Raw genomic sequence first — 14,152 nt, 5'->3', positions numbered from 1 at the left:
TCTCACACACTATCACAAGCGAGTCTCACTCATTACAAGGCAGGATTACTGATTACTGATACTCACTCATTACAAGGCAGTATTACAGATTACCGAGTCTCACTCATTACAAGGCAGGATTACAGATTACTGAGTCTCACTCATTACAAGGCAGTATTACTGATTACCGAGTCTCACTCATTACAAAGCAGTATTACTGATTACCGAGTCTCACTCATTACAAAGCAGTATTACAGATTACCGAGTCTCACTCATTACAAGGCAGGATTACTGATTACTGATACTCACTCATTACAAAGCAGTATTACTGATTACTGAGTCTCACTCATTACAAGGCAGGATTACTGATTACTGATACTCACTCATTACAAAGCAGTATTACTGATTACTGAGTCTCACTCATTACAAGGCAGGATTACAGATTACTGAGTCTCACTCATTACAAGGCAGTATTACTGATTACTGAGTCTCACTCATTACAAGGCAGGATTACAGATTACTGAGTCTCACTCATTACAAGGCAGGATTACAGATTACTGAGTCTCACTCATTACAAGGCAGTATTACTGATTACCGAGTCTCACTCATTACAAAGCAGTATTACAGATTACCGAGTCTCACTCATTACAAGGCAGGATTACAGATTACCGAGTCTCACTCATTACAAGGCAGGATTACAGATTACCGAGTCTCACTCATTACAAGGCAGGATTACTGATTACCGAGTCTCACTCATTACAAGGCAGTATTACTGATTACCGAGTCTCACTCATTACAAGGCAGTATTACTGATTACCGAGTCTCACTCATTACAAGGCAGGATTACAGATTACCGAGTCTCACTCATTACAAGGCAGTATTACAGATTACTGAGTCTCACTCATTCCAAGGCAGTATTACAGATTACCGAGTCTCACTCATTACAAGGCAGTATTACAGATTACCGAGTCTCACTCATTACAAGGCAGTATTACAGATTACCGAGTCTCGCTCATTACAAGGCAGTATTACAGATTACCGAGTCTCACTCATTACAAGGCAGTATTACAGATTACCGAGTCTCACTCATTACAAGGCAGTATTACTGATTACCGAGTCTCACTCATTACAAGGCAGGATTACTGATTACCGAGTCTCGCTCATTACAAGGCAGGATTACAGATTACCGAGTCTCACTCATTACAAGGCAGGATTACAGATTACCGAGTCTCACTCATTACAAGGCAGTATTACAGATTACCGAGTCTCGCTCATTACAAGGCAGTATTACTGATTACCGAGTCTCACTCATTACAAGGCAGTATTACTGATTACTGAGTCTCGCTCATTACAAGGCAGTATTACAGATTACCGAGTCTCACTCATTACAAGGCAGGATTACTGATTACCGAGTCTCGCTCATTACAAGGCAGTATTACTGATTACTGAGTCTCACTCATTACAAGGCAGTATTACTGATTACCGAGTCTCGCTCATTACAAGGCAGTATTACTGATTACTGAGTCTCGCTCATTACAAGGCAGTATTACTGATTACTGAGTCTCACTCATTACAAGGCAGGATTACTGATTACCGAGTCTCGCTCATTACAAGGCAGTATTACTGATTACTGAGTCTCACTCATTACAAGGCAGTATTACTGATTACCGAGTCTCGCTCATTACAAGGCAGTATTACTGATTACTGAGTCTCACTCATTACAAGGCAGTATTACTGATTACCGAGTCTCGCTCATTACAAGGCAGTATTACTGATTACTGAGTCTCGCTCATTACAAGGCAGTATTACTGATTACCGAGTCTCGCTCATTACAAGGCAGTATTACTGATTACTGAGTCTCGCTCATTACAAGGCAGTATTACTGATTACTGAGTCTCACTCATTACAAGGCAGGATTACTGATTACCGAGTCTCGCTCATTACAAGGCAGTATTACTGATTACTGAGTCTCACTCATTACAAGGCAGTATTACTGATTACCGAGTCTCGCTCATTACAAGGCAGTATTACTGATTACTGAGTCTCACTCATTACAAGGCAGTATTACTGATTACCGAGTCTCGCTCATTACAAGGCAGTATTACTGATTACTGAGTCTCGCTCATTACAAGGCAGTATTACTGATTACTGAGTCTCACTCATTACAAGGCAGGATTACTGATTACCGAGTCTCGCTCATTACAAGGCAGTATTACTGATTACTGAGTCTCACTCATTACAAGGCAGGATTACTGATTACCGAGTCTCGCTCATTACAAGGCAGTATTACTGATTACTGAGTCTCACTCATTACAAGGCAGTATTACTGATTACCGAGTCTCGCTCATTACAAGGCAGTATTACTGATTACTGAGTCTCACTCATTACAAGGCAGTATTACTGATTACCGAGTCTCGCTCATTACAAGGCAGTATTACTGATTACTGAGTCTCGCTCATTACAAGGCAGTATTACTGATTACCGAGTCTCGCTCATTACAAGGCAGTATTACTGATTACTGAGTCTCGCTCATTACAAGGCAGTATTACAGATTACCGAGTCTCACTCATTACAAGGCAGTATTACAGATTACCGAGTCTCACTCATTACAAGGCAGTATTACAGATTACCGAGTCTCACTCATTACAAGGCAGTATTACAGATTACCGAGTCTCACTCATTACAAGGCAGGATTACAGATTACCGAGTCTCACTCATTACAAGGCAGTATTACAGATTACCGAGTCTCACTCATTACAAGGCAGTATTACAGATTACTGAGTCTCACTCATTACAAGGCAGTATTACTGATTACCGAGTCTCACTCATTACAAGGCAGTATTACAGATTACCGAGTCTCACTCATTACAAGGCAGTATTACAGATTACCGAGTCTCACTCATTACAAGGCAGTATTACAGATTACCGAGTCTCACTCATTACAAGGCAGGATTACAGATTACCGAGTCTCACTTATTACAAGGCAGTATTACAGATTACTGAGTCTCACTCATTACAAGGCAGTATTACAGATTACCGAGTCTCACTCATTACAAGGCAGGATTACAGATTACCGAGTCTCACTTATTACAAGGCAGTATTACAGATTACTGAGTCTCACTCATTACAAGGCAGTATTACAGATTACCGAGTCTCACTCATTACAAGGCAGGATTACAGATTACTGAGTCTCACTCATTACAAGGCAGTATTACAGATTACTGAGTCTCACTCATTACAAGGCAGGATTACAGATTACCGAGTCTCACTCATTACAAGGCAGTATTACAGATTACCGAGTCTCGCTCATTACAAGGCAGTATTACAGATTACCGAGTTTCACTCATTACAAGGCAGGATTACAGATTACCGAGTCTCACTCATTACAAGGCAGTATTACTGATTACCGAGTCTCACTCATTACAAGGCAGGATTACTGATTACTGAGTCTCACTCATTACAAGGCAGTATTACAGATTACTGAGACTCACTCATTACAAGGCAGTATTACAGATTACCGAGTCTCACTCATTACAAGGCAGTATTACAGATTACCGAGTCTCACTCATTACAAGGCAGTATTACAGATTACTGAGTCTCACTCATTACAAGGCAGGATTACAGATTACTGAGTCTCACTCATTACAAGGCAGTATTACTGATTACCGAGTCTCACTCATTACAAGGCAGTATTACAGATTACTGAGTCTCACTCATTACAAGGCAGTATTACAGATTACCGAGTCTCACTCATTACAAGGCAGGATTACAGATTACTGAGTCTCACTCATTACAAGGCAGTATTACTGATTACCGAGTCTCACTCATTACAAGGCAGTATTACTGATTACCGAGTCTCGCTCATTACAAGGCAGTATTACTGATTACCGAGTCTCGCTCATTACAAGGCAGTATTACTGATTACCGAGTCTCGCTCATTACAAGGCAGTATTACAGATTACCGAGTCTCACTCATTACAAGGCAGGATTACAGATTACTGAGTCTCACTCATTACAAGGCAGTATTACTGATTACCGAGTCTCACTCATTACAAGGCAGGATTACAGATTACTGAGTCTCACTCATTACAAGGCAGTATTACATATTACTGAGTCTCACTCATTAGACAGCAGTATTACAGATTACCAAGTCTCACTCATTAGACAGCAGTATTACAGATTACCGAGTCTCACTCATTAGACGGCAGTATTACAGATTACTGAGTCTCACTCATTAGACGGCAGTATTACAGATTACTGAGTCTCACTCATTAGACGGCAGTATTACAGATTACTGAGTCTCACTCATTAGACGGCAGTATTACAGATTACTGAGTCTCACTCATTAGACGGCAGTATTACAGATGACTGAGTCTCACTCATTAGACGGCAGTATTACAGATGACTGAGTCTCACTCATTAGACGGCAGTATTACAGATGACTGAGTCTCACTCATTAGACGGCAGTATTACAGATGACTGAGTCTCACTCATTAGACGGCAGTATTACAGATGACTGAGTCTCACTCATTAGACGGCAGTATTACAGATGACTGAGTCCCACTCATTTTGTAGCTCTCATGCTGTGTCACTCGTAACCAGCCAGAATCTTCCCAGAATCCCACCAATGTGTGTGAGTCCCAACCCCAAATCTCACTCATTTGAGTCCTTGAACGATCACAGCTCCGGAGTTTCGTGCAGTAAATACTGAATGTGGTTATAAGCCCCCCCCCCCCCCCCCCCCAGACCGAGCAGACCTCCTGATCTGATGCTTCACGCCCACTGCTGCTGCTAATGGATGCTATAACGTGTGTGCTGAATGCTGGGGGATCTGGGGGAGCAGCTGGTGACATTGAAGCTATAGCACCAGAGCAGCACACAAAGGCTCCTGTGTTTCGCTCACAGTGATACTGTAACAAGAGTGCGTTATTATTTCTTCCCTCTTGCGTTAAAGCTGGAAAAATAATCTCTTTTGTTCTCGTCGGAAGGATTGCACAAGACAAGGACTCGCTGCCTAGTGAAGCCATTCAACCCTCGCTGGAAAATCAGGGGGATTTCCAACTCTGCACAGCGAGGAAGCGCTAGGAAGCGCTGCTGTCCCCTCTAGCACTGAAGAGGCTAATTGTGGGGTTCACTCAAAGTTTCTAGTGACTCGGTGAGGAATTATAAGGTTACATAGAACCATAGAACGTTATAGGGAGCGGTTATATGGAGCAGTAGGAGGAGTTATAGGGAGCGGTTATATGGGGCAGTAGGAGGAGTTATAGGGAGCGGTTATATGGGGCAGTAGGAGGAGTTATAGGGAGCGGTTATATGGGGCAGTAGGAGGAGTTATAGGGAGCGGTTATATGGGGCAATAGGAGGGGTTTTATGGGGCTTATAGGAGGAGTTATATGGGGCAATAGGAGAAGTTATAGGAAGCGGTTATATGGGGTAATAGAAGGAGATATAGGGAGGAGTTATATGGGGCAATAGGAGGAGTTATATGGGGTAATAGGAGGAGTTATAGGGAGGGATTATTTGGGATAATAGGAGGGGTTATATGTGGCAATAGGAGGGGTTATATGGGATAATAGGAGGGGTTATATGGGATAATAGGAGGGGTTATAGGGTTTTGTGGTGGTCCCGCACGGCTGACTCGGGGTACTTACATCCGGCCTCTGAGTGCTTTGGCTCTTTGCTCCTCTTCATGGTTTCTGGGAGCTGGTGAAGGGGTTAAACCTTCATTTAAATACCCGTCGGTTACTGAATTTTTCTGACTGCCCCGGTAGGAACCGCCATCGAGCGTCTAGAGAGGGAAGAGAACAGAGAAGGACTGATTAGGATACAGAACTGTGACCCAGAGACCCCAACGGCTCCCCGCCTCTCCCAATGTTCTCCAGGATCGGCGTCGGTGCCGGAAATCTTAACCCTTGTGCTGCCAGATGGCCAGTAACACCCTGCCCTGGATTGGCTTCACTGGCAGCAGAGAGGTTAATAATATATTTCTTGGAAAGAGAACACTGTGAGGTCCAACCAGATATGGCGGAACATGACCGCGCCACCGGGAACAAAGCAGCAAAGAGATAACCCTCGTCATCGCACAAACGGAGGACCATGCGAGGGAAGGCCACGCGTGTGCAGAATATCCCGTGGGAAACATACGTGATAATGGCTGCGAGGGAAGGCCACGCGTGTGCAGAATATCCCGTGGGAAACATACGTGATAATGGCTGCGAGGGAAGGCCACGCGTGTGCAGAATACTCCGTGGGAAACATACGTGATAATGGCTGAGAGGGAAGACCACGCGTGTGCAGAATATCCCGTGGGAAACATACGTGATAATGGCTGCGAGGGAAGGCCACGCCTGCGCTGAATATACCGTGGGAAACATACGTGATAATGGCTGCGAGGGAAGACCACGCGTGTGCAGAATATCCCGTGGGAAACATACGTGATAATGGCTGCGAGGGAAGACCACGCTTGTGCAGAATATCCCGTGGGAAACATACGTGATAATGGCTGCGAGGGAAGACCACGCGTGTGCAGAATATCCCGTGGGAAACATACGTGATAATGCCTGCGAGGGAAGGCCACGCCTGCGCTGAATATCCCGTGGGAAACATACGTGATAATGCCTGCGAGGGAAGGCCACGCCTGCGCTGAATATCCCGTGGGAAACATACGTGATAATGGCGTTAATAAATAAAGTATAATGAAATACATGCAGACCCCCCTTCATCCATGACACCAACACAGCATCAGTAATGATGTGCCGGCCTCTCTGGCAGGGAAGGGGGTATTTGTATATGAACGTTTGTCCCAGTGGTACAGACACTATCTTTTAAGTGGGAGAACACTAACTAAGTCCTTTTATCTCACTAAAAATAGTAAATTGTAAGCTCGTGGGGCAGGAATCATTCAGCCCCCCGGCAAATAATCTCCGAACTCATTCACATTTTTGGTTTTAATAAAGGTATTCTCCCAAATAAAACCCCAGTAAAAATCAGTTCCTGAGAACGCCTGGCTGGACACCTTCCCGTGCTGACCAGTACCTCCAGCATGGAATGGGTTACTGGGACTTGGATTACCAGCCACATGTATCATTGCTCTTATCGTGGAAGTCTCGGTAACCAAATGAGTAGATTATGCCGAGGGAGAGGCCGAACCTTGCACAGACTAGACCCACGGACTTCCAGCACTTACGTGGTTAATAATGTCACTTTTACTTTTCATGTTCTAAAAAGCTCCAATGACTTTAAAAGAAAAAGGCCACAGATCACAGACCACGTGTCCAGGGCATGTGCCCAAACTTCCCGTGTAAAGAAGGATCGAACCCTCCCTGCTCTGGGCAGCAGCGTCACTGGGGCGGACGGGCGAGGGATCAGTTATTTAATAAGGGAAAGCCGGGGAGGGGTGGGGCGCCATTACCTCCGTCCCACACAAATGATTTATTTCAGACTTATTTCCCCTTCTTCAGTCTGACCACACGCCCGGAAACACGCCCCATGCAGCGGAGGGTAACGGGGCCCCACTATGGGTGTGCACCCCAAATAAAGTGAGCGCCTTCAGGGTGAGAAGGGCCTGCAACGCTGAGACACACACAGCGGCTTCTTCTACCACTAACTTTCACAGAACGGGTATCAGGGACAAAGCAGAAACGTTTTTTTAAACCAAGAAACACTGGAATTTGCTCAGAAATAGATATTTTTGGCCGGTGTGGTACTGAATGAATCTCGCCTCAAGAGCTTACAATTGACTCCTTAGGTAGAGATGGAAAGGGTGAGATTGATGTTTATCATCGCATGGCCTATTCAGGTCTGGGTGTTACAGCGCTGGGCGGCATCTTATGGCAAAGACTGTTTAGTAAATATGGCTTCAAATGACTTGCCCGTGTACTCCCACTACAAAGATGCCACGTATTGCAGGCTCCCTGCGTGGTAGGACACAAAACCTGCCACTCGCCGTCTTGTTCCCGACCGGATTCTCTATACTGTGGCACTGACTGGCTTCGCTGCGCTGGGGACCACGGCTGAGCTCTGCCAGGCCACGTGCAAAGAGGAGGGCTGGAGGCCACGGGCGCGCAGAGGGGAAGCGGGGTAGCAGGAACCGAAAGACACGGACAGGGAGGTCACAGGAACCACAGGGTGGTTACGTGGGAAAAGAAAGCAGGAAGAACAATTAGTAGGTAGAAAGGACCTTCCCCACCCGCAGAGGCGGTGCTGACCGGACGCCAGTGAGGCGGTGCTGACCGGGCGCCAGTGAGGCGGTGCTGACCGCGCCCCAGTGAGGCGGTGCTGACCGGGCGCCAGTGAGGCGGTGCTGACCGGGCCCCAGTGAGGCGGTGCTGACCGGGCGCCAGTGAGGCGGTGCTGACCGCGCCCCAGTGAGGCGGTGCTGACCGCGCCCCAGTGAGGAGGTGCTGACCGCGCCCCAGTGAGGAGGTGCTGACCACGTGCCATGAGGTGGTGCTGACCGCGCCCCAGTGAGGCGGTGCTGACCGGGCGCCAGTGAGGCGGTGCTGACCGGGCGCCAGTGAGGCGGTGCTGACCGGGCGCCAGTGAGGCGGCGCTGACCGCGCCCCAGTGAGGCGGTGCTGACCGGGCTCCAGTGAGGCGGTGCTGACCGGGCGCCAGTGAGGCGGTGCTGACCGCGCCCCAGTGAGGCGGTGCTGACCGGGCGCCAGTGAGGCGGTGCTGACCGGGCACCAGTGAGGCGGTGCTGACCGGGCTCCAGTGAGGCGGTGCTGACCGGGCTCCAGTGAGGCGGTGCTGACCGGGCTCCAGTGAGGCGGTGCTGACCGGGCACCAGTGAGGCGGTGCTGACCGGGCACCAGTGAGGCGGTGCTGACCGCGCCCCAGTGAGGCGGTGCTGACCGAGCCCCAGTGAGGCGGTGCTGACCGGGCGCCAGTGAGGCGGTGCTGACCGGGCGCCAGTGAGGCGGTGCTGACCGGGCGCCAGTGAGGCGGTGCTGACCGCGCCCCAGTGAGGCGGTGCTGACCACGTGCCATGAGGTGGTGCTGACCGCGCCCCAGTGAGGAGGTGCTGACCACGTGCCAGTGAGGCGGTGCTGAGCGCGCGCGAGTCGTGGGCAGGAGATGTATCATACAGACACAAGTGGGACACGGCGTGGGAATATAGCAAGTGGGACACGGCGTGGGAATATAGCAAGTGGGACACGGCGTGGGAATATAGCAAGTGGGACACGGCGTGGGAATATAGCAAGTGGGACACGGCGTGGGAATATAGCAAGTGGGACACGGCGTGGGAATATAGCAAGTGGGACACGGCGTGGGAATATAGCAAGTGGGACACGGCGTGGGAATATAGCAAGTAGTGTTACTGTGTTTAGAAACTCTAAACATGTTGAACACTGAAGCATTTGGACCTTAATGTAATTACATAGGCATATTAACCCTTTCACTGCCACAGCAATGCATTGCTGGCCCCTCTGGCAGATAAAGGCTTGGGCAATGTATTAATATGATATATATTGAAGTATTTGTTGATAAGAATGATATAAAATATCTGCCATTCCGGGAACTCTTTTCCGGATACAATGTTCCCTGTGCTTCTTTACACTGTGTTTGCTTGTTCCTTGTGCCCTCGCTGATAACACCCCGCGAATCGTGTTCCCCAGAAATATATTCCGCTCGCTGCATGTTAGCAACGTTCCCGTTTCGCGGTCCGGCTGCCGTTATGTGCATGAGGCGGGACTCGCGTACGTTACATATATGGGCACGGCGAGCTTTGCTCATGCACCGCGTGGGAATTCTTGCATGAACTCTTGCTGCATTTTGCGTTTTATTCAGGGGAAAGGGGAATGAAGACGCTCCCTCAGACCGCTGCCCCTTACTTCCAGCTCACACAGACGCTCCCTCAGACCGCTGCCCCTTACTTCCAGCTCACACAGACGCTCCCTCAGACCTCTGCCCCTTACTTCCAGCTCACACAGACGCTCCCTCAGACCGCTGCCCCTTACTTCCAGCTCACACAGACGCTCCCTCAGACCTCTGCCCCTTACTTCCAGCTCACACAGACGCTCCCTCAGACCGCTGCCCCTTACTTCCAGCTCACACAGACGCTCCATCAGACCTCTGCCCCTTACTTCCAGCTAACACAGACGCTCCCTCAGACCGCTGCCCCTTACTTCCAGCTCACACAGACGCTCCCTCAGACCGCTGCCCCTTACTTCCAGCTCATACAGACGCTCCCTCAGACCGCTGCCCCTTACTTCCAGCTCACACAGACGCTCCCTCAGACCTCTGCCCCTTACTTCCAGCTCACACAGACGCTCCCTCAGACCGCTGCCCCTTACTTCCAGCTAACACAGACGCTCCCTCAGACCTCTGCCCCTTACTTCCAGCTCACACAGACGCTCCCTCAGACCGCTGCCCCTTACTTCCAGCTCACACAGACGCTCCCTCAGACCGCTGCCCCTTACTTCCAGCTCACACAGACGCTCCCTCAGACCGCTGCCCCTTACTTCCAGCTCACACAGACGCTCCCTCAGACCTCTGCCCCTTACTTCCAGCTCACACAGACGCTCCCTCAGACCTCTGCCCCTTACTTCCAGCTCACACAGACGCTCCCTCAGACCGCTGCCCCTTACTTCCAGCTCACACAGACGCTCCCTCAGACCGCTGCCCCTTACTTCCAGCTCACACAGACGCTCCCTCAGACCGCTGCCCCTTACTTCCAGCTCACACAGACGCTTCCTCAGACCGCTGCCCCTTACTTCCAGCTCACACAGACGCTCCCTCAGACCGCTGCCCCTTACTTCCAGCTCACACAGACGCTCCCTCAGACCGCTGCCCCTTACTTCCAGCTCACACAGACGCTTCCTCAGACCGCTGCCCCTTACTTCCAGCTCACACAGACGCTCCCTCAGACCGCTGCCCCTTACTTCCAGCTCACACAGACGCTCCCTCAGACCGCTGCCCCTTACTTCCAGCTCACACAGACGCTCCCTCAGACCGCTGCCCCTTACTTCCAGCTCACACAGACGCTCCCTCAGACCGCTGCCCCTTACTTCCAGCTCACACAGACGCTCCCTCAGACCGCTGCCCCTTACTTCCAGCTCACACACGCTCCCTCAGACCGCTGCCCCTTACTTCCAGCTCACACAGACGCTCCCTCAGACCGCTGCCCCTTACTTCCAGCTCACACAGACGCTCCCTCAGACCGCTGCCCCTTACTTCCAGCTCACACAGACGCTCCCTCAGACCGCTGCCCCTTACTTCCAGCTCACACAGACGCTCCCTCAGACCGCTGCCCCTTACTTCCAGCTCACACAGACGCTCCCTCAGACCGCTGCCCCTTACTTCCAGCTCACACAGACGCTCCCTCAGACCGCTGCCCCTTACTTCCAGCTCACACAGACGCTCCCTGAGACCTCTGCCCCTTACTTCCAGCTCACACAGACGCTCCCTCAGACCGCTGCCCCTTACTTCCAGCTCACACAGACGCTCCCTAAGACCGCTGCCCCTTACTTCCAGCTCACACAGACGCTCCCTCAGACCGCTGCCCCTTACTTCCAGCTCACACAGACGCTCCCTCAGACCTCTGCCCCTTACTTCCAGCTCACACAGACGCTCCCTCAGACCGCTGCCCCTTACTTCCAGCTCACACAGACGCTCCCTCAGACCGCTGCCCCTTACTTCCAGCTCACACAGACGCTCCCTCAGACCGCTGCCCCTTACTTCCAGCTCACACAGACGCTCCCTCAGACCTCTGCCCCTTACTTCCAGCTCACACAGACGCTCCCTCAGACCGCTGCCCCTTACTTCCAGCTCACACAGACGCTCCCTCAGACCGCTGCCCCTTACTTCCAGCTCACACAGACGCTCCCTCAGACCGCTGCCCCTTACTTCCAGCTCACACAGACGCTCCCTCAGACCTCTGCCCCTTACTTCCAGCTTTCACAGACGCTCCCTCAGACCGCTGCCCCTTACTTCCAGCTCACACAGACGCTCCCTCAGACCTCTGCCCCTTACTTCCAGCTTTCACAGACGCTCCCTCAGACCGCTGCCCCTTACTTCCAGCTCACACAGACGCTCCCTCAGACCGCTGCCCCTTACTTCCAGCTCACACAGACGCTCCCTCAGACCTCTGCCCCTTACTTCCAGCTCACACAGACGCTCCCTCAGACCTCTGCCCCTTACTTCCAGCTCACACAGATGCTCTCTCAGACTGCTGCCCCTTACTTCCAGCTCACAGACGCTCCCTCAGACCGCTGCCCCTTACTTCCAGCTCACACAGACGCTCCCTCAGACCGCTGCCCCTTACTTCCAGCTCACACAGACGCTCCCTCAGACCGCTGCCCCTTACTTCCAGCTCACAGACGCTCCCTCAGACCGCTGCCCCTTACTTCCAGCTCACACAGACGCTCCCTCAGACCTCTGCCCCTTACTTCCAGCTCACACAGACGCTCCCTCAGACCGCTGCCCCTTACTTCCAGCTCACACAGACGCTCCCTCAGACCGCTGCCCCTTACTTCCAGCTCACACAGACGCTCCCTCAGACCGCTGCCCCTTACTTCCAGCTCACACAGACGCTCCCTCAGACCTCTGCCCCTTACTTCCAGCTCACACAGACGCTCCCTCAGACCGCTGCCCCTTACTTCCAGCTCACACAGACGCTCCCTCAGACCTCTGCCCCTTACTTCCAGCTCACACAGACGCTCCCTCAGACCGCTGCCCCTTACTTCCAGCTCACACAGACGCTCCCTCAGACCGCTGCCCCTTACTTCCAGCTCACACAGACGCTCCCTCAGACCGCTGCCCCTTACTTCCAGCTCACACAGACGCTCCCTCAGACCGCTGCCCCTTACTTCCAGCTCACACAGACGCTCCCTCAGACCTCTGCCCCTTACTTCCAGCTCACACAGACGCTCCCTCAGACCTCTGCCCCTTACTTCCAGCTCACACAGACGCTCCCTCAGACCGCTGCCCCTTACTTCCAGCTCACACAGACGCTCCCTCAGACCGCTGCCCCTTACTTCCAGCTCACACAGACGCTCCCTCAGACCGCTGCCCCTTACTTCCAGCTCACACAGACGCTTCCTCAGACCGCTGCCCCTTACTTCCAGCTCACACAGACGCTCCCTCAGACCGCTGCCCCTTACTTCCAGCTCACACACACGCTCCCTCAGACCGCTGCCCCTTACTTCCAGCTCACACAGACGCTCCCTCAGACCGCTGCCCCTTACTTCCAGCTCACACAGACGCTCCCTCAGACCGCTGCCCCTTACTTCCAGCTCACACAGACGCTCCCTCAGACCGCTGCCCCTTACTTCCAGCTCACACAGACGCTCCCTCAGACCTCTGCCCCTTACTTCCAGCTCACACAGACGCTCCCTCAGACCTCTGCCCCTTACTTCTAGCTCACACAGACGCTCCCTCAGACCGCTGCCCCTTACTTCCAGCTCACAGACGCTCCCTCAGACCGCTGCCCCTTACTTCCAGCTCACACAGACGCTCCCTCAGACCGCTGCCCCTTACTTCCAGCTCACACAGACGCTCCCTCAGACCGCTGCCCCTTACTTCCAGCTCACACAGACGCTCCCTGAGACCTCTGCCCCTTACTTCCAGCTCACACAGACGCTCCCTCAGACCGCTGCCCCTTACTTCCAGCTCACACAGACGCTCCCTCAGACCGCTGCCCCTTACTTCCAGCTCACACAGACGCTCCCTCAGACCTCTGCCCCTTACTTCCAGCTCACACATACGCTCCCTCAGACCGCTGCCCCTTACTTCCAGCTCACACAGACGCTCCCTCAGACCGCTGCCCCTTACTTCCAGCTCACACAGACGCTCCCTCAGACCTCTGCCCCTTACTTCCAGCTCACACAGACGCTCCCTCAGACCTCTGCCCCTTACTTCCAGCTCACACAGACGCTCCCTCAGACCGCTGCCCCTTACTTCCAGCTCACACAGACGCTCCCTCAGACCGCTGCCCCTTACTTCCAGCTCACACAGACGCTCCCTCAGACCGCTGCCCCTTACTTCCAGCTCACACAGACGCTCCCTCAGACCTCTGCCCCTTACTTCCAGCTCACACAGACGCTCCCTCAGACCGCTGCCCCTTACTTCCAGCTCACACAGACGCTCCCTCAGACCTCTGCCCCTTACTTCCAGCTCACACAGACGCTCCCTCAGACCGCTGCCCCTTACTTCCAGCTCACACAGACGC

The 14,152-nt window shown here is 51.9% G+C and overlaps 1 protein-coding gene across 1 annotated transcript in view; it reads right to left on the bottom strand.

Annotated features, from left to right (window-relative positions):
- LOC142500019 (kalirin-like) overlaps positions 1–14,152 on the bottom strand; it is a 297,527-nt gene that overhangs the window by 80,722 nt on the left and 202,653 nt on the right. Inside the window, exon 7 of the mRNA XM_075610076.1 lies at positions 5,631–5,767. Coding sequence (XP_075466191.1) covers positions 5,631–5,767 — 137 coding nt within the window. The remainder of the gene's footprint in view (positions 1–5,630; positions 5,768–14,152) is intronic.

Source organism: Ascaphus truei, chromosome 7 (genome assembly GCF_040206685.1).
Source record: "Ascaphus truei isolate aAscTru1 chromosome 7, aAscTru1.hap1, whole genome shotgun sequence".
In the NCBI taxonomy this organism is placed as follows: Eukaryota; Metazoa; Chordata; class Amphibia; order Anura; family Ascaphidae; genus Ascaphus; species Ascaphus truei.
This window is presented reverse-complemented; position numbering and strand designations above follow the sequence as displayed.